Source organism: Salarias fasciatus, chromosome 1, assembly GCF_902148845.1.
Source record: "Salarias fasciatus chromosome 1, fSalaFa1.1, whole genome shotgun sequence".
Classification (NCBI taxonomy): Eukaryota; Metazoa; Chordata; class Actinopteri; order Blenniiformes; family Blenniidae; genus Salarias; species Salarias fasciatus.
The window spans coordinates 14,495,198-14,520,641 of NC_043745.1; the positions used below are offsets into that span (position 1 = coordinate 14,495,198).

Below are 25,444 nucleotides of genomic sequence, written 5' to 3' on the forward strand. Positions count from 1 at the left end.
GTGGTAGATCTCTGGGAAATCAACCATCAATTTTCTTTATTTTTCTATTTCTTGAGTTGACATGTTTGATTTAAAATGTCTGGATTAACAGCATACAGAATTTTAAGGAAGAAGGACATGGAATAAAACTATACAGTACATATAGAATAATAATACAATCCAATGCTGCAAAATGGTGAAAGCGGTTCAAACCGATGTGACGAGTGAACCGGAAAAGTCTGAATATGAATAAGGCTTTTCATTCAGAGGCAATCGCCAAACAAATGACTGTCAAGCATGAAGCAAAGTCATAATAGACATACAAGTGTGACTGTCTCCACTTATAGATGCAAAGTCAATGTATTTGCTATTAGAGGAGACACAATTGTTGTCAGCATTTGTGTGAAGAGGGGGGTGGACAAAGCCTAATCCATCATCATGCAGATTAATCTGATATTTAGGATTCTAAGTGGAAAACTTACCACAAGTTTAACTAAATGCTTCTATAAAACAACAATAGTAACAGTTTCTATGAACACATGCTTACTCCCGTGGTGTTTGATGGGCAGGTGATGCTTTACAGTGTCTTCACTGGATGCTTCACATTGATTTAAGCTGCTGTTCCAGTGTGAGCTGGTTGGAATTAAGGACAAATCTCTGATTCTAGACAGTGCAACAAAACCATCTCAAGGGATAACGGGCATATTTACAGCAGAAAAGAATCCATCAACTTATTGAAATGGTGGCTTTTTTTCTAAAACACATATGTTATCAACAATAACCACATGCAAACCAACCAGAAGCTGTTGATCGAAATGGGAAGCGCATCTCTCACCCCTCGGACTTTTACAAGACGCCCCCAAGGTAAAGTCACACAGATTTCAAGATGCTCAATACACTGTCTATTTATGAGACCATGAAGACCAATATTTCTAAAGATGCCGAAAGGCTTCCTGGACATCGTGGGCTGAATAATGAAATTCATGGACCTGGTTACACCAATTTCTGCACTCTGCAGAAAACTGTAAAGCAACCTGGACGATTATCACTGAAGTCCATCCTTCTCTCTGACACCACTTCATCCAATTCAAGGTTGTGGACCATGGAACCAATTCTAGCTGACTGTGGGCAAAGGCAGGGTTTGTCTTGTACAGACTGCTTATCCATCACAGCCTAGAGACAATACAATCACACCTATGGACATAATCATTTCAAATGCATGTTAAGGTTTGTAGCAGCTAGGGGTGTCTTCAGATATTCAACGATTCAATGATTCGTTTGAGGAGGCCTGACTCGAAGGCCAATCACGCAGTCGAAGCATCGCAAAATGTGGTTAATAAACGAGGATCATTCCATTACAGCTGTATGGGGGTGCTGAATGACTGATTTTACATAGAATTGCTTGTTTTTTTTTCCAAATAAACATGATATAAAGCCTATTTGTTATACATGTTAGCCTATCAAATATAGTGCGGAAAAATTTACTTGACTTGTTCTTTTATTCAGTATTCTATCTATTTAGTGTTTGTGAATGAACCACCATGGTGAGTGGCACAATCCGATTTTGCTTAAAGCACCATCACAGAGCAGCATCTTGTTGGTGATTTGGCTTAACTTTAAAAGGCTCACAATGTTGGAAAAAAAAAAACTTCAATCAAAGATGATCCAAAAAAAGTCAAATGCAAGCTGTGTCAGCAGCTCCTTTCATATCACTCCACAACAACTAACATGGCTTTCCACCTGAAACGGGTAAGTAGCCAAATTATTAAAAGATGTTTCTGTCACTCAATTCTCAGTTTGAATGCTGACTTCTATTTCGTTTAATTGTAATATTTTAGGTTATTAAATTATTTTTTTTATTTATCTAAAAGGCTTATTCCATTTAATTTAGTGTTTGTTTTTGCATGGATGTTGCGCTGCTAAACAACCCGACACAGCACAATTAAGCCTATTTCATTTAATTTGAGCAGATAATGTGAGAAATTGTTTAGCCAAAAAATTTGAGCTTATCTGCAGAGATTATAGATTTAAATAAATAACATGCTTCAGCCTGTTTGTTAGAAGTGGGTTTGGTTATGGTCACTTGAACTACTTCATTTGTTTGATGTTTAAAGTTACCGACACTTTGTCGCAGTCTGTGTTTCAGTTGTGTGTAGGAAAAAAAATAAAAGTTTTGTTTTACCTGCCTGCGCTTTTTTTTTTTTTTTTTTTTAATTACTGCAACATTCTGCTGTAGCCTGTATTCAAATGATTCTAAAAAAAAAAAAAAAAAAAAGATGATAGATTTGAGTATCAGTCGATGATCATCAGGATCGGACAAATCAGATTCGACTTTGTAAATTCTTAGTCAGGGACACCTCTAGTAGCAGCAAATGGGAACAGCTATTTTCCACAGAGAGAACATGCAAACATAAAGACTCATCAGATTCAAACCACGGAGCAGCCCTACTCACACATCCAGTCATTATAGTAGTCATTCAAAGCAGTCCATCACGTATGCTGGCGAATATATTTTTAACTTCAGCTTTTAAACAAGCAACGCCTCTTCGCTTTTATCTGTTCATCTTCAAGGATTACAGAAAACTGCTTAGGAATACAAACCATTAATGTTAGTCAGAAAATAGGGAACTTGAGTGTGGCCCAAGTGACATTATCAAATGTCATTCCTGACATCCCCGACATCAGCACATTTACCATGACATTTACCTCATCTTGGTCTCCATATTTACACTTGACATTAACGCGCCCCCTGTGCATTTCAAACACAGAGCCTGAACTGTGCCTCAAATAAAGAAGAGCGTCGGGCAGGTCAGCACGGTTCAAAGGCACACATTCGGCATGAACAACAAGGCACAACTGTGTCGCAGCTTCTTACCATAAACACACAGGAAGTAGACAGAGAAATATAAACAGAGGTGACTCCACCTGGAGGCGTGCATCAAATGAATCAAATCATGTTGTATAACGAATGACTGAGGAGCTGAGGAGCTGTTACTACAATAACAAACTGCTTTAAAAGGCGTGAATGGTCACGACAGGACTGTCAAGTAAACCAGTTTCACAGCAACGGAGAAGCAAAGTTATCTTTGTCAAATATGTGGGTGTTACTTCAAATCTGACAGTGTCAGTTGAGACGATCCTCCGTGGAAGACGTCACAGAGACACTGTTGATGGCTTCATATTAACAGAGTTTCTGTAGATCTGGCCAAAAATGCTACTTTCCAAAACCTGCCCTCAAACTGACGAGAGTCCCCAAAAGTCTGTATTCAATCAGGTGACTGAAAAACACATCCGACACCTGCGTGTAACGCTGACGCAAGTATTTGTAGAGCAAAACTTATGAAACTCAAGCATCACAACTCACCCTGACGTTAGCCCTAAAGCAATACCAAGAACTGTATCACGCCTTGCATTTCAGCTCTGCAAGGATCCACAATTAATGGCTGACCATTAAATCACATCCTAGTTCTTAAAAGTATATTAAAAAAAAAGTGTGGACCATAGCGTAAGCAGTTGCCTTTCAGATTTTGACACTCACAAAGAGAGAAAAACAAGAACATATACATACACACACACACTTGCACAGATGAACCACATAAAAATTTCTCACATACCCGATATTTGGACAGGTCGATCCTCAGTGAGTTATGCAGCTGGTCCAGCAATTTGACAAATTTCTCCCTCTGTCAAGATCAGAAGTGAATAATTCAGTTGAGAGTGTCACCACACAAAAAGCATTGTGCCTGGAAATTTATAACACCTGTGGCACGGCTTCGCCTGCAGTGATTCATTTTCACTTCCTGAAACAAAATATAGTGCCGCGCTCGGGCTTCGTGCCTGAAAATATTATTTGATGCCTTACAACATTAGCTTATTAAAAGTTTAAATGGGAAACATTGGCAGAACTCAGAGATGTTGATGTTGACTGTGAAAGCACAGTTTACTCCGGGCAAATGACTGAGGCTCATTAGAAAATGTAGCGTTGTCGGGTTTTCAATACAAAATACAGAGTTCACCTCAGTGTACCAGGGAGAATGGTTGCAGACCTTTATATAAGACATTGACCACCTGACTTCCACTGAGTGAAAGAATCTTAACAGCACAGCTCGGAAAATGCTTTCCATTGTTAATTGTTCTCATCATTCATTAACAACACAATCTTTCAATGTCAAATCCCTTCGGAAGTCTGACAAGCAAGCCTTCCACGTAGAGATTTTATAAGCTGAGAGTGATATAAGACTTAATACTGAATCACTTTCAATCTTTTCATGCCTTTTTTCTCATAAAACACTTTTATTTTAAGTGTTTTATGTGGTCAGTGAAGTAGGTTTAATCACTGTGCTGGGGAGGGAAAGGTTGGGTGTCAAACAGGGGGACAGCGGATCCCCTTGGAAAATCGCTTTCTGGACATGTTATTTAAACAGTCCTCGATAAGATGCTTGGGTACTTAAGAGACTTGAATTTGCATCAAACTATCTGCTCAATCGCTGAAGTTGCTGCAGTGGACAGAATTACTTTGCCACGTGGTTGTTAGTATCGCTCCTGCGACATCACTCTGGCCCAACAAGACAGTTATAGTTGCACTTACCCCAAAGTTAGAAGCAGCAAATCGGTCGGAAGCGGAGGCCGTGGTTGTGGTGGTGGTGGTGGTGTGGGCAAAGTAGGCATTGATGTTAGCGAGCAGGTTGCTCATAACTGCTGGCACACCGGGACACATGTACTTGGCGGACAGACAAGAGAAATGCCTGCAGAGGAGAACAAACAGCCATTATTCCGCTATAAATGGCTCAGAGATTTTGTGCAATTAAACATAATATCCCCTCCAAGGAGCAAAATACGATCACATGAAGAACCGCTGGACAATTTAAGACCCCACACCAACAAGATAATTTCAGAGAAAACGATCAAGATTGTAAAATCCCACAAGCTTAACTGAGCCGAATGAAGTATATGCATAATTACACTTTAAATGAACATTATTTGAAGTGAAACGCTGAAGAATCTCACCCATCCTGCTGCTATCAATCGTTTTGCACTGCAGTAACCACAATAAAAAAGTGCGCAGACATGCTGCAGTACTTTATTATTTTCACCCCCTGACTGCTGAAGAGAGAACGTATTTTATTGTTCCAAACAATTACTCCTTTAGGAAGAGTTAGCACGTAGATAGTCCACTGCCTTGTTCATGTAGTGTAAAATAAAATGATTCTTCATTGACTATCTTTGACAAATTAGGCAATAAATCAATGCTGTATAAGCCAAACTATTAATGGCATGAAGCGACAGAGTAATGGATGGAGCAAACAAGTTTGATAGTAAATCAGTTGATCCTGTGGGGACTGAGATGCAATCACACCCAGAGGAATGGAAGTGGAAAAATGTAAATTTTTTAAAAACTTTGCTGTTTAATTCTGTAGCAAATACCACAGAGACAAACTCCTGCACAGTATTTGCTCTTGCCAATTCAAGTGTTTTCCACCGGGGAGACTCCACATGTATCAGTCTGCTCTGAAATTACACAAGCCATCTCTCCCAGGGGAAGGACTGAGGGAAGTTTTTTCTTCTTTTTTTTTTTTTTTGCAGAATTGATGCCTCCCATTTGAATAAATCTTAAATCCATTTCTCCTGTCCCAAGTGCCTTTTTAACTCTTTGGGTCGCACACGGTAGGAGAATATTGCCTCTTTGGCTCTGCCACAATCCCTTCTCTCTTTCTCTCTTACCTTCTCTCTGTCTCTTTTCTCTCTCTTTTCTCTCTCTCTCTCTCTCTCTCTCTCTCTCTCTCTCTCTCTCTCTGAAACACATCTGCAACAGTGCTACCCATCAGTAATTAAGTGCTGGAGCCTGAGAGGCCTGGTCTGAGCAGAGATCTCTGCCTGAGTGAAGAGCATATGCTCCTTTTAACACTTCATCCTGCTTCTTCACAGGCCATGTGGAATGCCTCCTACATACAAATCAGCAGTACTTAAAGAGAAAGCTGGCTGCCGTCATCAAACACATTCATACAGCATGAAAAATCGATTGTAGGGACTCTTTATGAACACCACTTATTAAAGTGCAATAATCTGTGTGCTTTACTTCAATGCATCAAACAACAAGACATACCGGAGCTTCCTTATCAGCCTGTGGCATGACTCAGAGCCACTAAACATCTGGACGAATTGGGCATATTTTACTGTAAAGATGCCTGAGAGCTTAAAGCAAGAAAAAAGCAGGCTGAGCTCTATAAATATAGCATTTGTTTCAGGGCAAATTTTTAAGATCAAGAGAAAAATAAGATTTTATTTAATCTCATAGTGTGAAGTCCGTGGAACACAGTCTATTTTGACATTTTGAGTACAAAATCACACATGAATAATTCAGTATTTGAGCAAATTAAACCAATTTTTAAAGTGTCTTGCAATGTCTTTCAGAATATTCTATGTAGGTTTTTCCAAGATTATCTATATACAAGCTGAGTGATATGTGACGGAGAGCTTTGCATAACTTGGAGACAGACATTTTGAAGAGTTAACATCTTGCTCAGTGGCCTTGTGAAGGCGCAGAGTTAGTAATGACGACAGATTTACTCCCCCTCCTGAGTGGAGCCCATGCACAGACACACACACACACACGCACACACACACGCACACGCACACGCACACGCACACGCACACAAACACAAACATGTTCTCATTGGGAGGCCTATTTAATTACTCTGCTTTCAGCCTCCAAATTACCCAGGAGCACTTGGGGTTAGGCGAGCAAAGAGAGTGATGCGAAGAGAGTGATGATGGCATCCGCTGAATTCCCGCGGTGCTTTTAGAGCTGGATCTCCTGAGCCAATTTTCAAGAGGGAAGACATTGCATCCCCTCGTGTTGCCCTTGCTTTGGGTTTTACCAGCGGATGAGGCGCACTATGCAACACTCTCGCATATCGTTTTATGGTTTCAAATGGCTTGGAGAAATGGGAAAGAGATGATGAGAAATAAGAGATGGAGGAGCACTGGGGGGAGAGGGAGGAGAAGAGGAGGTTAGGGAGTGGTGATGGAGTGAGATGAAGAAAAACGAACATGAGGGAGGAGTATGGTGAGAGCCGCTGTGTGGCAGTGGGGGGATTCAGGCAGGGAGAGTGAGACTCCACATCTGCTGTGATTTATGCAGTCATCACGGTAGGAGCTACTGGGAGTCAAGGTTTCCATGATGAAGAAATCGGAACGGTAGAGCCTTTCATAAATTCCTGATGAAGCATAATAAGAGCAGATATGAAAACGCTAAGCTTAAACAAGGTGCAGGCCTGGAGCATTCACTCCACCTGACAAAGCTGGTAATAAGGCCACTTACTGCTTCGTTTGCCTGCACTTAAATAACCCTGCAATCCTTAATATGCTGCAATACTCTGTCACAATGAAACAACAACCTGTTGCTTAGCAACTCCACACCTCTACAATAAAATCTGCCAACCACAGTAAAGCTGCATTCTTGCTGTTGGTGAAGCAGCTGGTTTATTTTTTTATTTTTTTCCACTTATGGGTATGAATGCTGTTAATGCCAAACCCTCACTAACAGATTGGCCCAAGAAATCCAGCAGGGGGTCAGATAAAGACGCTGCAGTGGAATATATCGTGAAGTTAAACTACGGTAGGGGAGCAATTTCATGGAGAAACTGCTAAAACAATTGCTGCGTAATTAGAGTTTGATTTAGTAATTTAGAGAAAAGGCAGAATAGCTGCAGCCTGGTGATGACTGGAGATTCGTAACCCAAAGATCTGGTTAAAATTACTGCTTCAGATTGTGCTTCAGAGCTGCTCAATACCTCATTACTGCAAGCTGGATGATTGAGAAGTCTCTTTAAGACACTATAATCACGGGGTAAAGGTTGTGAAGCAAGGTATTCTTGAGTTTGTAATGGTAAAAAAAAAAAAGCTTCTTTTTCTTTGTTGGCTACGTATAAGTATAATGTATCCAATTTAGTTACTTGAAAACTGAGTGGGTGGAACTAAGGAGATTAACAAGAAGAAGCATCATGTATACTGTTGTAAAATTTCCATCATCCATTCATCTTATGCGTCAATATTGGCAACAAATTGTCTCGAGCCAATCCCGACTGAATCCCTGATCAGTTCATTAGAGAGGAAAACACAGAGAGACAGACAATCACTGACATTTACACCTACAGGGAGGTCAAGAGTAACAAATTAGCGTCAAATGCATCTTTTAAGACCGTGAGTGCTGCCATTATTGATAGATTATTAACACCATAATTAGAGAAGTTCTGGTGAAAATGCCAAACAAAATGAGGTTCCTATGATGTTAAAAAATACATCACTTGTAAATTGGCTGTTATTTAATGGTAAAATTCTTCATTTTCAATACATAACATGATGTCTGATTTAACTGACAATTTGCCACACTTTGCAAAAAGTAAGATTTGATGCTTTATTTTTTCCCAACTCTTTGGTGATTGATGACTATGACTTTTCTCAGAAAGATCAGATCACTATAAAGGATTTAACCCTTAAAGTTTAACTCTTTAAGTTGAAGGTGAAGAGATTCTCAGGAGTGCCACTGCAATCGCTGATAACCAGCTGAGTGGGCATCGGTGTAAAGCTCAGGCTTAATGATCCCAGTCAGCAACCGCTTGTTCCCTCTCAGCTTGATGTTTAACACATGTTGTAAATGCTGTCTTTCAATCAATAGTTTATCCAACATCTAACCGACAACAATTTTTCTGAAGGTATAATAAATGGGGTTTTTTTTTAAGGGCAAGAGAGCTGCACTTCGACGAGCCACATAAAGAAATCTTAATGGAAAACAGTGCATGTGAAGTGCAGTTTAAGGCTTTTTGTGAAAGGTCTTATTTATATAAATAAAAAAATAAAGCTGCAGCCGTCAGTGGACCAGAAAACCGATACATACATACATGCCTGGTGCAGACTTCTGCAGCGGTAACCATTATTTCAGCAATGCACGGTGTAAAATGGCATTGCATGACCTTGATCAATATTTAATGATTTTAATGTTTCAAATGGTGTGTTTGCATGTGCCTGTGTGTGTGTGCGAGAGAGAGAGAGCGAACAGACAGACATTTATAGATGGAGAGAGGTCACGGAGGATCAGAGACACAGCAAGAGAGGGAAACGAGGATGTTTATGTGCATCCGTGATCAATGTGACCACGGCAAGTTAGGAGGCTTCCTTTTTTTTTTTTTTTTTTTTTTTTTTTTTTGACCATGAATGAATCAATCACACAGAAGCTCGATAGTCCTCCAAGCTCCGATTCTGCTGAGGAGACATCTTTACAACTCCTCTTGTCCTCCTGCTTTCCTTCTCTTATCTCCTTCTCTCCTCCACTCTACTGAATGAGACAATGACAAATTGGTGAGGTAAAAGGCCATAGATCAGGGTGGTACTAACGTCATAGCCTGATAGATGGACTCCACTCCGTATCTCATGGCGAACTCATCCACTATCTCCTGAGACACGTCGTCAAAGTAGACCTTCCACGCCTCGTCCCCTTTCACCTGCGGGATCTTCACCACCCCGTTGCTCTTCACCTCGGTCAGGTAGTGGAACAGGTTCTGTGAGTGGCAGCAGAGATAAGGTGAGGGGGGGGGGGGGGGGGGGGGGGGGGGGGGGTGTGATGGAGCACAGTGTCATAACCGTGTGAAAAGGGGCCCAGTGTACGCCACTTAATGAAGGGCCTTATCACTGCTGTAACGGCCTGTGCAAAACATGATGCTCAGCTTCCACAGGCTGATGAGGAATGAAACGAGAACATGCTGTTACCTCATGTAAACAGGTGTACTGGCCATGAGGAGGAACCACGTTCTCCTCGCCCTTCATCTCCACGCTGATCTTGAGTCTGATGGCGCCAGATACTGCAGACTTGTCTGTCCTCTTATCTGTAACATAAAACCAGGCTAGATGAGCCACTGGACATAACCTGAAATGATTAGGAGAGTAAATCCAGGGTGCAAGCAACATCTTTGTGAAGACACAAATATTTTTGAACCTTTCAAAACTGAGCTGTTTTCAGTGTTACGGAGCAGAAGTAATAAAGATAAAAAGTACTTTAGGTCAGCATCAGGACTCAGGACAGCAGGGCGCTGAGTTTTGTTTTCAGGTTTAATGCTCACAGTGTGACATGTCAGCATAAATGTTTTAGGAATATTTTTATAGCACAAATAAGTTTCTATACAGTTTCAGCGACGAGCAGGTACAGTTCTGCTGCAGAGACTCTGTAGAGATGAAATGATGCTGTTTATTCACTGTGTGTAGCAACGCCGTGATAAGCTCTATGCTTCTTAGTCATGAATCCTAAACACTGGTGGCAGCTGGTAAACAGCATTATAGTACAATAGAAAAGTCAATTCTTTGAATACTTTTTAGGCACTTCCATCTGTACCCCAAAACATGTACAAGATTATCACATAACTCTTTATCTGAAGCAGCTTTTACTATGGTTGTATGTGACAAAACAAAATTAATCACTGCATCAGTCTGACTATAACTGGATTTAAAGGTTCATGCAAACATATTAACTTGAATAAAATCAATGTTTGTTATGGCATATGTGCAAACCGAAGCCCAAACAGAAGAAGGGGGCGATAAAACCGGTGGAGTTTGCTTCCAGACAGATATGCGTAGAGGCAGGTTTTGTCGCTATTGACTTTTGTTTGGCTGTGGAGGGTCATAAATCCACCAGAAACAGTACAGTACTGGCAAACTGAAGGAGTGCACAACATCATCTATTGTTGTAGAAGTGACCTGATTTAAACAATAAATCGATTAGACTATGTATACTGGTAGAAAGACAATAGTCCAATTAAATGGCTCCGGAAAGCCACAACCAAAGCTCGATTTAGCTGAACACACAGACAGACACAGAGCCTGTGGAAAAAACTGTGTGGACTGGTTTGTTTTGTTCGTGACTTATGACTTTGATCAATGTTACAACAGAAGATGATCAAACCTTTTAATGGTTGAAAAGAAGAACAATGACGAGACGGGACCTTAATGAAATAATCTATAGTTCAATGAACAACATTGCTGTGTTCACAGTGGCGGTCTGCCCTTCAATACATTGCAAAAGTGAGACACATAAAATACTAAAAGATTAAAAATTAAAATACATTGATTTAATGACCCGAAACACTGACAGGGGACAATAAAAGCATTACAGCAGATACTATAAAACATGAGTGAAATCGCATCTGGGTAAATCCATCCAAGCAGTTCAACAGATCCCACTTAGATGTTGTGAAAGGGGATGATTCATTAAACGTAAACATAAGGCAAATATATACTTAAAAAAAAAACAAATGTCAAAGCAAGGTAGGTTTATTTGTGTAGTACAATTCGTACCGAGGCGAATTGACGTGCTTCACTGCCACATTGAAAAAAAAAAAAAAACAACAACAAAAAAACAAACATGCAGCCCAACAGCACAAACACATAAATCCAGAAGTGCATGAAGACATGTCAGACAGCTACTAAAATACACAGTTTGGGACACGGTTAGTAGTAGACTTTAACCCACCGTACCCCCACCCCACCCCTGTGCTCTCATAAACAACACAACTCCTCTCCGTCAAATGAGTATAATTCTCCTCTACAGTCCATTGGTCAAGAGACAGACAAGTGAAATATAACAACGTGACAAAGCAACGGAGATGAGCGCTGCGCTCTGCTAAAGCCCAGATTGAAGAGGAGCTGAAGAGGCTTGGAGAGGAGAGCAGCTGGAGGGGGTGGACACCCACACCAGCGAAGGCCTGTTTAAACATTCATTGTGGACATTTAAAAAGGCACCGAGCATCAGCAGTGGGCAGGGGTCACTATTACCACAAATTGCTTCCTTTTAGCTGGAGAGACAAACAAAGACAGCACCCGCCAGTCATAATACTTCAACGGAGTGCGAGCTCGCATTATTCCGTCATTCAGTTCAGCCGCGTGCAGCGTGGAGAAACCAGTGGCGTGCGAGAGCGTTAGAGGGGAGGGGGGTGGCGCTCAGTGCACGGACAGCATCGCCACAGTGCACGGACAGCATCGCCACCGTGCACACTGCACTTCCTCACGGGCAGTCTGAGCGGTTACAGAATAAATGGAGGATGCTGATGTGAGAAGTTCAGTGAGACGGCTTTACCTTGGCAGCTTTGTGGGTGTGTCTCAATCATTTATTTATTAGACAATAATTTGTTAGAGAAAATAATTATCGCTTTTCGTGTGTCTTTCATAATAATATATCTTCAAACTGTCAGTCAAAATTAATAAAAAATAATCACAATGTTGTGACTGATGGACGAAATGTAGTTTCTCTTGTATTTAACATCTCCTTTTAAACTTTACTCTACAACTGATAAAGAAATATTGCAAATAAAAAACAATTAAAATGATGTGTTTAGATGTTAAAAAAGGGAATTTAGGTGACACTTTCTTATGAGCAAATCTGCAGAATTCAAGTTTTGAATTTTTTTTGCTGTGTAAAACACAAAAATGTTTCAATCCAACATCAATATTTTTTTAATACAATTTCAATTTTTTCCAAGGAAATCATCACAGCAAATAGTGTGGCCAACAAAAAGAAATTATTATTCATCCTAGTACTTTTATTTTGCTATAATGCAAAACTATAAGTGTGTCAAGTATAATTTAGAGAAAAAATGTTAAAGCTTCTTATTGGCCCTGCACACGTCTCTGGATCCTAATAATTTAAGAGTAATATCTTTATGTTTGAAAATATGAGAACTTCAGTAACCATGATTAAACAGCCGTCACATTAGTCAGCAGTCTGTTAGCAGCTACCACCGTGGTTTCTAAACGAGTATTCTGTAATCACAAGAGCGACGTACCCAGGTTGTACCAAACGTCCATCTCTCCGCTCAGAGTGCGAACTTCGATGATGGTCTGGCCGAGGAAATCGTCGGACTCTCGCTTGAAATGTTGTTTCACTCGTGATTTGATGTCGTCGTCCTCGTCCCACACGCGCACCTTGATGCGGTCCGTGGCGTTGTGACATTCACTGCAAGTTCAGAGGAGATTACGCCATGTCAAAACAATCTCGGCAACATAAACAGCAACAGCAGCAACTACATATTCAGAGACAGCTCATCAGTTTGTGGCAGTCAGCAGAGCAGAATGGGAGTCTAATGCACAAGTGAAGCATGAATATAAGTCACATGAACTGACCCTTCTATAAGGATCACATCTGAAATGCTTCGTATTCAAATTGAGACACAAGAATGTAGGATGTTTGTATGCACATGTGGTTGTGTATGAATTAGTTTGCATGCCTTGAGTATATTTGTGAGGAGGAGTTTGCTGTCTGCCAGGAAGAATTACCCCAAGACATTGCGTGACCTTTATTCTGCATCTGTTTTCTTTTTTTTTTTCCACTCTCCTGATGCATGCTATGATGATCAGAGAAGAGTCTTTCACTAGAATGACTGTGCACCATTTATCGCGGGGATTATCCATTTAGGGGAAAATTTCTACGGTAAAACGTCCATGGCTTTGTTCCCCCGGTTGCGGCTGACAGACGTTTCACAATAATGACAGAGCAAAATTAAACAGAGGTGGCCAGAGCACTTTGGATGGGGTCAGGCTGTTTGGCTCCGGAATTAAAACCAACAGATTACATTTTGTTCTAATCACATCTTGGGTGTGACAGCCTGAGCAACAGTATCTGCAGTATTTTTTTAACTAATCCCTTTCTGGTGGAAGCTCTGACTGCTTCTGTTGTGCCAGTCCAGTACTTTGGTCTCTGCCAAGCACACAGTAATGTATCGCTCTATTAATCTACATCCCTGTAGTAATGGGAAAGAGTTTTATTACAGCCACCACTGGAGTCTCATTACAGGTATGGAGCCATCTCTGTAAATAGCTTCGGAAGCACGCGCTCGTGGTATATAAACACACATATGCGCAGCGAAATTATAAGGTTATAGTAGAAATAGTTGGAGCAGAAATAGTGAAAGCATCACCTCAGAGAAATAGATTTTGAGAAAGGACAGAAACAGCTTGGATGCTTGGGGTATTTACCTTCTGCACAAAGCAAAGTGCATGTGCTACTTTCAGCCCGGACTCACTTAAACAGTTAATGCACAAACCTGAGTGCCCATGGCTGCATCGGTCATATAATGAGATGTGGTTAGGTGCATTTGGGACGTCCTGCTATCTTGAGGTAAGGAAAAGCAACTGACCAGCTACAAAAAAGGTTTTAAGGTTTATGACACAAAGCTCTCTTCTTACTCATTGAGCACATACCGCAATGCTCGTATAGATAAGCAGCTCAAAAAAAAAAAAAAACTGCTAGCAAAAATGGAGCTTAACTTGTGATGTTGTGAAAAGTTTGTATTAGAATCCGTATGTGCATTTTCAAAGAAGGCCTGTGGGAGTTTATGCATGTCAGCACATGCTGCATATCATTAACATTTCAACTCTATACAATTCATCATGGTAACTGTGTTGAATAGAGAAGTAAATGCTTCTGTAAGCATTTTCCTTTTACTTCAGGAAGGTGAAATATTAAATAAAATGAGTTCACAGTTCCATCTTTTCATCCCTCAAGAGACAAAGAATTAATCTTTTGAACCATGTGCCAGATTTTCCACAGAGATAATTCTCTGTCAAAATAGCGAAAGTGGACTTGGATGCACCCAAATGGACCAGTCGCCTGTCCTTCGCAGCATATGCTTTAGATCATTAAAATAAAGACCTAAATAATACTTAAAAAAAAAAAAAAAACAATTTCAATGCTTTTAGTGTAAGCCTGTAGCGGGCAAAAACATCCAGAGCACGCAACATGTGACAGCATAAAAACAAAACAAAAAAATCCATTAGCCGCTCTCCATTTGGTTTAGCTCAATGTGACAAACCTTCCCTGATCCTCTAACAGTTGTTCCCAAGTGCACCGTATATGCACCAAGGATTAAAATAAAAAACAAGAAGAAAATAATACATGTAATGTAAATACGACACTGATGCTCAGTGGGTTTGATCCTGACTTGGGTCAAATTATGTCCAGTTTGTTTTTGCTGTTGGTTTTCAGACACATCGAGAAAGCCTGACTTACTCACCTACAGTTGCATAATGAGTATTTACAAATCAGTTTTATATACCTGTGGTCTAGCTAATTATTCTGGCACTATGCGGAAAAACATATCCATCTGGTCCTCATGAGGCTGCCCAACAAGCCCCAGGATCCACTGCTGCATACTATTCGTCACTCCTGGGACAAAGAAAAAGCTTTTCCTCTCAGCCTGGCTCCTATTTTCAATTCCAGCATTTAAAAACAACAGAGCTCAGCATAATACGCATCCCCCTGGGTTCATTAACCTGACAGGTTTTCCGTATTTCCTATACTGTCTATTAGCAATAAAGTAAATGTTTACAGTAGTTTCCCGATACTGGCTCCCAGTGCTGGAGGTTTGATTGACAAAGAGCTAATTCAGTTATAAAGTTGTAGCTGATGCCGTATTGAAACAAATTGAGAACACAAAATGTAATGAGATAAAGAAACCTGAGGCTCCCCTGTGAATATATAATAACTCAAAGACAAACTCTCTCTTTGTCCTAATACATCCGCACAAGGAAAATATATGCAACTGTTTTACTGTTCTGTTTCATATTGTTTTATTGTACTGTAAAACACTTGGGCTGGCCTTAGGCCTTTCCTTTTTTTAATGTGCTATATAAATAAACTTGACATTGACAAACAAGAACATCGAAAGAAATAAAAATCAGAGGTCAAATAAAATGAAAACAGTAAAACAGAATGGAAGTAATTTGGTTGGTTTGGTTAAACTCTTTAATCTGATGGATTCCAGTTTTTGTTCCCTGCAGCCACTGTGTTATAACTGAGCTATTAAATTGGAATTCTGAATAAAAAAGGGATTTACATACTAGTGTCTTAAGATATCCTTACCCAGATGAGTTTTAATCTTAGAATGGATTAAAAGATCAAGCAGGGGTCCATTATTAGATTGCACTCACAAGTAAAACTTCTCGTCCCAAACCGGGTTGAGGTTGCCGAAGATGGTCTTCGTCCTGCGTTTGGTCTTGCCCACTTGGACGGTGACGTATGGATCGCTGGAACCAGTTTTGTCCTTGGCTTGTAAACCCTGTGCACTCATGACTGAAGACAAAACACATGGACAAGGGACAAGAGTCATGTCAGCACCATCAGAAGCATTTCATGATGTATTAGAGCCACACATAGGGAGGACTGGTGTACACTGTATCCAATATTCATTTGCAAAAAACAAAACCAAAACAGAGCAAAGCTAGCATAACACTGTTGATTTATTGCATTATCATCCGCTATATGAATTTCCCCAGATCTTCATGTGTTCTGCACTTCACCAACACATGCCTCAGTGTCCACTTCTTTAGCTGCCAGTTCATCCATCTTTGATACTGGCTTTGTGCAACCTGGGTTTACGGAGAGCTGGAGCTGATCCCAGCCGACTCTGGGCAAAAGGCAGGGTACACCCAGCACGGGGTGTAAGTCCACAACAGATCTAACACAATCACACAAACATTCACGTTTATGGATCACTACACAAGCATAGCATGAAGACCAAACCGGCGTCTTTTTGAGATTAATAACCACCAAACTGTTGTGCGGCAGTTGAAAGGAAACCGTAGAGGTTGTGTTCGTGGATTGTTTTTTTCTTCAAGCATTTCCTACGGTGGATTTCACTCCTGTGTAAGAATGTCCAGTGCTACATGTTGCTAATCCTCGGCTTGAAAGAAAGATCAGTGATTGATAATCTTATTTCCACACACAGAGGAAGGTGCACAGAAGGAGAGACAGTAGTATTTCACAGCGCCATAAAAGGGAAAAAGGACACTGCTGCATTAAATATGCATCAGTGACAATCTAAATAATTCAGGGTACATATATATCCTTCAGTTCAATGCTGACAGGGGTTGGTGGGCAGGATATAGAGGTTCGGGGGAGTCGCAGCCTGCTTGCTCCACGAGAATTCAAAATCAAATGCTTGGTAATAGCAGAGGAGGGGCCTGAGACAGTGATATATCTGCGAGGAGCTCAATACGCTTCAAACTAAATACTTAGTAGATCATCCAATGTCATCTGAACCCCCGTGTCCTCACAACTCTTTTCACTCTGATTCATCCCGTAGTGTCAAGTCAAGAGAAACTGAATGAATATCGCAAATCAAATCTCACTGAACGTATCTCAGCGCAAGCTTTCACAGACGATCGTTTTGAAGAAGTAAAATCACTTCACTGCCTGGTAGATAACACGCTTGTCAGGCCCATAAATATTTGGACACTATGACACAATTTTAATTATTTAAAATGAAGGGTTTTGTAATTTCAAAACAATTCACCTCATTTCAATGCAAACACCTTCAAATTGGATTTGATTCACATTTAATTGATGTAGGATCACTAATGTGACAAAATAATTAAAATACAGCCAGGTTATTTAAATACTAAGGAGTTCTCTGACACTGCTGCTAGTGCACAGAATCTGTGTTGAATTAGATTTATAAAGCAGCTTGTGGGTGAACTTCAGCAAACCTTCAAAAAAGTACCAAAAGGAACTCTAGAAAAGAAAAGAAAAACACAAATGTGTCTTACGATAATACATAATATCAAAATAGAATAAATCCATGATGTGCACTGTATATTTTATATATCCTTTATCTTAAGACGATCAACATAGTAAAATACTATAATCAGTGCTCTGCGTTAAACAGAAGACATCACAGAAATCAAGTTCCATTTGAACATATCTTTTCAAATTCAGTAATCTCATCACAGTTATGCAGGAACATTTTTCAGGTTATTTTGTGTCTTCAACCTCTACATTACCTGGATCCTCGGAGGGACAAAACTGGATTTCACACATGCTCAATGGGCACAATCACTGAGCTTTCATCACATAACTTTGGCAAGAGTTCAAGCAGCAAACAGGAATAACATCAGAACATACAACTTATTAGGAAAACAGAGGTACTCAATTCATGATCAAACAAAAACTCATAAGTCATCATAAAGTGATGTTTCAGGGGCTTTTTCTGTAATGATAATAACAATAGTGATGATAATAATAATGATAATAATGTGTTGTTTCATTATTATTAGTATTCATATTGGTATTAAAGACTTCGAAATGCTCTCAATGTCATTGTAAGTAACAAACATTAAAGTAGGGATGTTCTGACTGGATCAATAGGATCACATCAGACTGGGCCCAACTTTAGCGTTTTTCAATTGATTGGCATCTTTGTACTACAGCTGCTATAAACTGAGCATCATTTATAAAGTGCTTTAAACGGCCACTCAATAACACAACGGCTGAGTGACTGAAAGCAGTCCAATAGCCACTTGCAATACCTGTGTTATAAGAGGCGGAAGCATCAGACCTTGGTTCAATAAAACTAATTTGCTACAACATCTAAAAGTAATCACGAAGCAGGCTGCTCACTAACGGTGCTTATTTAGCCAGCCAAACGTCCTGCATATGACACAATATTAAGAAGAGAAGGCTCCTGTTGTCCAATGAGTCAAGCAGATGACTTCATAAATGCACAGCGACTCACAGCAGAGCGAGAACAATGATGTTTCTGCCGTGTTCACTAAACACATCATAGAGAGCCACTTCAATCTCTCTGTATAACGATTTTTGGGAAAAAAACAAAAAAAAAAAAAACATCCTCTTTGAACGCTTTTAGAGGCACAAAAAAAAAAATCACTTCAGCATACAAGGTCATTTAAAATAAGATGTGGTCCCACTACAGACATCTGAAACTCTGATGTTTGCCCCACGTCACTGCTGAGTCGGCACACTGGATTGATTCTGCCACTTTCAGTTGAATCCGGCAGGGCTGCATACACACCAGCTTCCCGGGTGTCATATGAACATGTGAAATAAACATCCAGGAGATGATCGGTGAAAAAACAGAAAGAGTTCAGGTCATTTTGTATACTATAGGAGCAATTTTCAAGTCAAATAAATTGAAATATTGTCTCAGAGAAGTATCAGGGTTGGCTAATACTCATTTCTAAAATGTATGATCAAAGTCCAATCAGCATATCTCTAAATTAAAGAACAGAAGAAACAACATTAAAAAACACTGAAGTGGGGAAAAAACAAAACACAGAGAGACACCGAGATAGTATACAATCTATAAATCATCACAGCTGCATGATGTGAAGTGTGAGAGGTTTTGGCATTAGGGAGGGAGTAGAGATTACGAGGGCTGAACAAATCTGGATCTGAAGTTAGATCTCAGTCAGTGGAGAGGAGGAAGGCAGAGGTAGATCTAAGAGTACATATAGAGTTCACAGGTCAGTGATGGAGGGCTTTGAAAATGTGCAAAAGGATTTTAGGTTTAATGGAAGGGTGAATCAGGAGTCAGTGTTTGAGTGATGTGCTGTTTGGAGAAACGAGATGTGACAAGATAGGATGGAGCTCTGGAGGACGCCACTTTAGGATGGGGAGGGCTGCATTTGGTAGCTGTTGTTTTGTTGTTGCTGTTTATTAGTTTTCTTTTCAGACGCTCCTGACGGCATGCAACCATGGAGATGTGAGGTGGACCAGGTGAGAGAGGAAAGATTAACCAAGGAGGACGTGATAAGAAAAAGAAGAAATTAAGAAAAAGAAATTGTGAACATGAAAACATACATTCTGCCAACATTACATTTAAAAGAAACACTGGGACAGACTCAAATTTAGATCTTTCAGCAGATTTGTGAAATAAATATAAAATAATTTGTCGCATTTTTGGATTACAAAAAAAAAAAATTACGGATACTGTTAAGAATGGCATAACATTAAAATTTATGTTACTTCAAAAACAATAATTTGCTGTTGAATACTTTTCAGTTATTTATAGATACAAATGGTTGGTTTTGGGGTTCAGATTGGGACACATGTAGCCTCTGTGAAGAAAAAAATACTGAATTGAATTGAAGACTGAATTGAAAAAAACAACAATAACAACAGCAACAAGAAAAGTGGAAGCAATTAATTTGTCCACGTATTGACATCATCTCTGGTGTGATAAAGATCTACTGTACTTGCTTTGGCGTTGAAGCCTGTTTTTGTCCTCAGTGTTTCCTGTGATTGCGGTTCCCTCCGTGTTTTCCTGTGTGTCTCTGTGACTGTGATGCACTGCCTCCTCCTCTCGGCTCCCAGGCTGCACAATCCCCCGTGTGCCTGTTTTCAATCAGTTCATCAATCTGCACTTTATCAAGCCTGCTCCCACAGCTACTCTTCCCCGGTTTTCCTGTCAGCGACAGTGTGGAATTTGTCCTACCGGACTGCGAAGAATTGCGCATTCAAAGTTTGTTGGACACGCTATTTTTCTACGTTCAACTTTTGGGGGACTTCACCTGCCTGCACGCCTTGCTGCTCGGCCTCCCTCACTAACCAGCCCTCCCCCACTCCCCGCTTTCACACCACATCATCCTGCCTCCACTTATTCCTCGCTCCGCCGTGCTCATCGCCGACCGGCAGCCCTCTCCGTCCAGCCTCAGCAGCCATCTGCCTCTCCTTCTGCCCTCAGCTCACACCTGCCCACTTCACGCTGCTGAAGACACAATAAAAAAACCTGGAATTCGATCATCCTTTCCAGACCCTGCGTTGACTGTCTGTTACGATGCACGGCTTCGTCACAAGAAGAACTCCTCATCACCACAGTCAGAGAGCCTGAAAATCCAATGGCAGTCTGTTTTTATCTAATGAATGAGTGAGTAGATATAAAACAGCTCGATACCTACATTCTAAACTGGGGCGTTCAATAAGCTTGTGGAAAATTGGCCGAGGTATCCCAGAGTCTCTGTCACGTCTCTCACTCCTTCTTTACTTTCCTTCTGTTTTTCTTCCCTCCTTCAATTTTGTTCTTCTCTCGCTGTCCTCTCCCTCTCAATTCCCATTATTTTTCACTCCATCTCTATTTGTCTGGCCCCCTCTCTGTTGCCATTTCTCTCTCCTGTATTGACACTGTGAGAAATGCAACGTGGGCAATAAATGAGTTGGACCTGGCACCACCACCGCGGGGATGGATCGGAGTCCAGGGTGAGGTTACAGATACAACTTTCTGACCTTCTTCCGGGAGCAAGTTTAGTAGACATAACTGAGAATAAATCCATAAACTCAGCAAATGCTCAGAGGTGTGAATGTGAAATTAATTCTGCAGCATGACTACAACCCTCATACATACTGAGCAAGCAGCGTAAAGAACAACCTTCTAGTAAATATGTGCAATTCAGAGCCTTAAACAGCGGGTATTTGTACAAGTGTACAATTTCTATGATAAAATACTGCATTCTCTGTTATTTCATGTTGAATAAGTGATGATATTTACCTCTAAACTTGAGAAATTCAGCCTGGGCTGTGAAACAGCAGCATGAATGAACAACTGCAGTAACCAAAGTTGGATTCAGATACAAATAAAATGGGTTAACTTCCATTCCTTCTCACTCAGAAGGCTGGGGAACAGAGACAAAAGTAGTCAGGTAAGAAAAAGGAAGAAGTCTGCTCCCAATTAGTTTCACCATGGAGACACCAAAAATACAAGATGTTCACAGTTGCACCCAATCATTACATGACCTGAGAAACTAGAAAGAGCACAAAGGAGTGAAAAGAAGAAGAAAAAAATGATGGAATCCTTTTCCTTTCTGACATGCTGTTATGTGCTATTATGTCAAACTGCTCTCCCAGGCCTGACATTTTGATTGGCGTCTGCGAGAGAGCTTGAGGTGAGGCTCTGGGCGGCTCATTTCCAAGGTACGCTCTACAGAGCCAGCCAACAGATTAGCATGCTGCTGAGCTGGGGAGGAGAACAAACCCAAAGTGCTCTGTCAGTTGCAGTGGGCCACTGTCTTTTCATCTCAGCATCACGTATGGTTTCATTTAATGTGCCACCTTTTAAAATGCAGCGAGCATTGTGTGAACCTGATGAAGCCTTTTACTGTTCACCTTGTACTCAGCTTTATCTGAAGCTGTGACACTTCAGGAGTTAACAGGAGTTAACTGGCTTTTCACGAAGAGAAAATCATCATTCATGATTGTCTGCAGTGATAAGTTTGGATGGTATTATTAACAAACTATTTCTCCACCCCATCCAATCAATTTTCATTTCTATATCAGAATAAATGTGCGGTGCTGGTTGTGCTTCATTGTCAGAGGTTAATGACCAAGCTCTGGAGGTTAATAACAAATAAAAGCTAATTAGAATAAAAGTGTTTGTCGTTTAGGATGAGTAATAGCACTTTAGGTGATTTGGTATGGGAGTAAAGGCTTAAAGGTCATAGTTCACAGGTCAAGAGTCACAGAGAGCAGTATCGGTACATTACGGCCGTTGACTGATGATTAATGCATAAATGGGAGATAATCAAAACCCCACATCATAGTTGACAGTTTCGATTACAGCGGGATTCTCTATTGAGATTTTAATGTGTGGCGTAATGAATGGATTTTCAGATATAATCAGGCTAACCTGTTATGCTGATTTTCGCCGACCATTTGGAGGTCCCGTCCAGCACGGCCTGCTTGGCTGTTTTCAGATGGCTGGCGAAGTCCTCTTTGGAGATGTGGAACATCTCTTGGATCACCTCAAACACTTCAGGCCGGTTCTTCTCTCTTATCTTCATACGCTCCTTCATCGCCATGATGATGTTCTGGGTCTTGTCTTCTGCCCCGTGCTTGGAGCTCTTCTCCACTGCCCCTGAAAAAAAAAAAAAAAAAAAAAGGCTTTCAGATCGGTGGGCTGCACATCTGTTGGCCGTTTTAATAGAGTATCTGTCATAGATATTGATCGTCCGTTTTCTGGTCAATTTTTTTTAATCAACTCAGCTTAGCTGACCTTGTTCATTCTAAAATATTCCACCCTTAAGTGTAACTGAAAGGTGCACAGTGTGTGTGGTGATTCAACATCTAGGCCTAATGTGAATGTACAGAATGAGAAAACTAAAATTCTTGCTAATACTTCTTTCGTGATCCTGTGAATGTGGGGGTGTTTTATGAGTCTACTTTACAAAAGAGGCACACATGACAGGTTTTGTTCTTTTTTTATCTGATTGGAGAATCACGAGTCTGCAGCTTGTTCATGAGTGCAGATTGAACTGTGATAAAGATGTATCACAGTCTGAACCATAAAACACTGTTAGGCTGGTATGAACGTGTCATAACACACAGACTTTTAGTAGAGCTCGGGTGTAGCTAATCCACTTAAGAGTGTGTGAGGATTGCCGCGAGGATCATCCTGAAGCCCCCATGTCACATTGTTCCCATTAATCTACACTGTAACAACGGCACTGTGCCTGATTGTAAACACTGATTGGAGACCGCAAAGAGGGCCGGTGATGGAAAGAGTCATTCAGACACACCACATGGCAAATGTACAAGGACAAGTTATGTGTGTAACACAAACCATCATAACATCTTGTATGCATACTGTAAGGCAAATCGAGGATGTTTTTTTTTTTTTTTTTTTTTTAATCGAAATGTGGGGGGTGGCAAATTTAAACAAGAGCAACAGTGATGAATAAGCATGTGCACATTATCTATTTTAACTGTATTAGTTTAAGGAAAATAAAACACATTACAAGAACTATCACGACTTGCCAATCCGTTGGCCATACGTTTAGCATTAATATTTAATCAGACAACAGCATGAGTCTGTTTATCCCACATATCTGATATACTGTACTCATAGTCTGACTCACACACATCCATGGTGAGATTTGCCAAGGGATGTGTACCATCCCTCCTCTGCTGAATCATTTTCATCTCAGGGAGGGGGGAAAAAAAATCTATCTCTCTCTCAGAGGGATCAATGCCATTTCACCTGCAGATCAGGGGAAATGCATTAAATATCACAGGTGCTTAATTTTGGATGATGCCACACTTTTGCAATGATTTTCAAATGGAAAGATTCAGTTGTTAACAGTGTTCAAAATCATCGGAGCTTTTAGTTTGAAAGCGGAAATCAGGTGGTTAGGCACTTATGTATAGGTGTCCAACTGTCAGTGTAGAACATTTGATCATTCTAATTTGTTTTCATTAACTGTGCACCACATTCAGTTCTCAAGAATTCCATCCATCTATCTACTGTACAACTTTATCCTGTTTTAATCCCAGCTGACTTTCGGACAAAGGAAGGGTGCAGCCTGGACAGGTAGCCTGTTCATCACAGAGACACACACAGACGCAGACCAACACACACATTTACATTCAAACCTCGGAGCACTTTAGGGGCAGCAGTCAAACACATGTGCATGTTTTGCTTTGTTTTTTCATCTTAATTTTACAGGGAGAAGACGCTTCAAAAAAAACTAAAGTATTTCACACTTTCACACTTACAAGCAATTAAGAGTCACCATTTAACCTGAATGATCCTGAGAAAACAGGAGTGCCTAGAGAAAACTCACACACATATAAAGACAACTTGCAAACATCTTAGGTACCGTTGATCTTGATCATCCCATTAACAACAGTAATTTGAGTAATGGGGACAGTTTGTTTCAGGATGGGTTCGGTTCAGGAAAGGAGCTGTGTTTAATTAGGTAATGACTTCAAATATTTGAAAGTTTATCTTCTGTACTCCATATTCTGCTTCTTCTAGCAGTTTTCTTTGTAAATTCCTTGACTTCTAATTTGCTAATCTGTGGCTGTGATTAAGAGATTTTTTTTCCAGTCTTTCCACAATTTCCTTAGCACAATTACAAAGCCAACTGCAGATCTCATTAAATCAGTGAAATAAGTCAGTGGCGCCAGTTTCCGAATATTAACAATCCAATATGCACAGAGACTGTCAACACTGGCATCTTTCCCTGGTGAGTAAGTTTCTTCAAGTGGCAGTTCATATTAAAAAATATATGGATGTAATAAAAAATGGCAGCTGAGGCTGTCTGTGGGAGGATGAAAAACTTTCCTTACTTTGTAAACAATCCGCGTTGAGCAGGTCCTGACACTTTTCGTGGCATTTGACGCCACACTCGGAGCAGCGCATCCCCTGCCGGGCGATGCCCCACAGCAGACCCTCGCACTCATGACAGTAGGTGGGCGCGGTTGCCGTCCACACCTCGAAGTTATGGGGTGTTGTGGATGATATCGGGTAGATCAGGGCCTGGAGAGTCTTCTTGAAGACGTGCAGTTTCTGTAAGAAAGACACAACACTGAAAGGCCCGAGCAAATAATAGGATATGAAGAGACTGATGGAAAAGGATTTGAGAGACAGAGAAGGGAGGCTGATGTCGTTATAGTCTCATGGCACCGCAAGCTCAGAAAAATAAGACTTCATAACAACTTCAAAATTTAATAAAAACAAGTTTGTTCTTAAATTGCTTCACAGAAATAGTCAATACAGCTTGCGATCAGAGAAAGAAATACTCCTGCTCCTGCTAAGGGAACACGGCAACCTGCTTTTATAAGATAAAGTTTCGGTTAAAACAGTTTGAAAGTTTAATAGAAAAGGCAGTTTTGGGAGATTGAGTTAAAAAAAAAATT

General features: G+C 40.5%; 1 protein-coding gene across 1 annotated transcript in view; it reads right to left on the minus strand.

Moving 5' to 3' along the window:
• Nucleotides 1–25,444, minus strand: part of LOC115390401 (protein unc-13 homolog C-like) — a 116,786-nt gene that overhangs the window by 63,917 nt on the left and 27,425 nt on the right. The window contains exons 7-14 of the mRNA XM_030094261.1: nucleotides 24,875–25,094; nucleotides 22,434–22,661; nucleotides 15,949–16,090; nucleotides 12,807–12,976; nucleotides 9,745–9,860; nucleotides 9,373–9,536; nucleotides 4,568–4,724; nucleotides 3,594–3,662 (exon numbers count right to left, since the gene is read on the minus strand). Coding sequence (XP_029950121.1) covers nucleotides 3,594–3,662; nucleotides 4,568–4,724; nucleotides 9,373–9,536; nucleotides 9,745–9,860; nucleotides 12,807–12,976; nucleotides 15,949–16,090; nucleotides 22,434–22,661; nucleotides 24,875–25,094 — 1,266 coding nt within the window. The remainder of the gene's footprint in view (nucleotides 1–3,593; nucleotides 3,663–4,567; nucleotides 4,725–9,372; nucleotides 9,537–9,744; nucleotides 9,861–12,806; nucleotides 12,977–15,948; nucleotides 16,091–22,433; nucleotides 22,662–24,874; nucleotides 25,095–25,444) is intronic.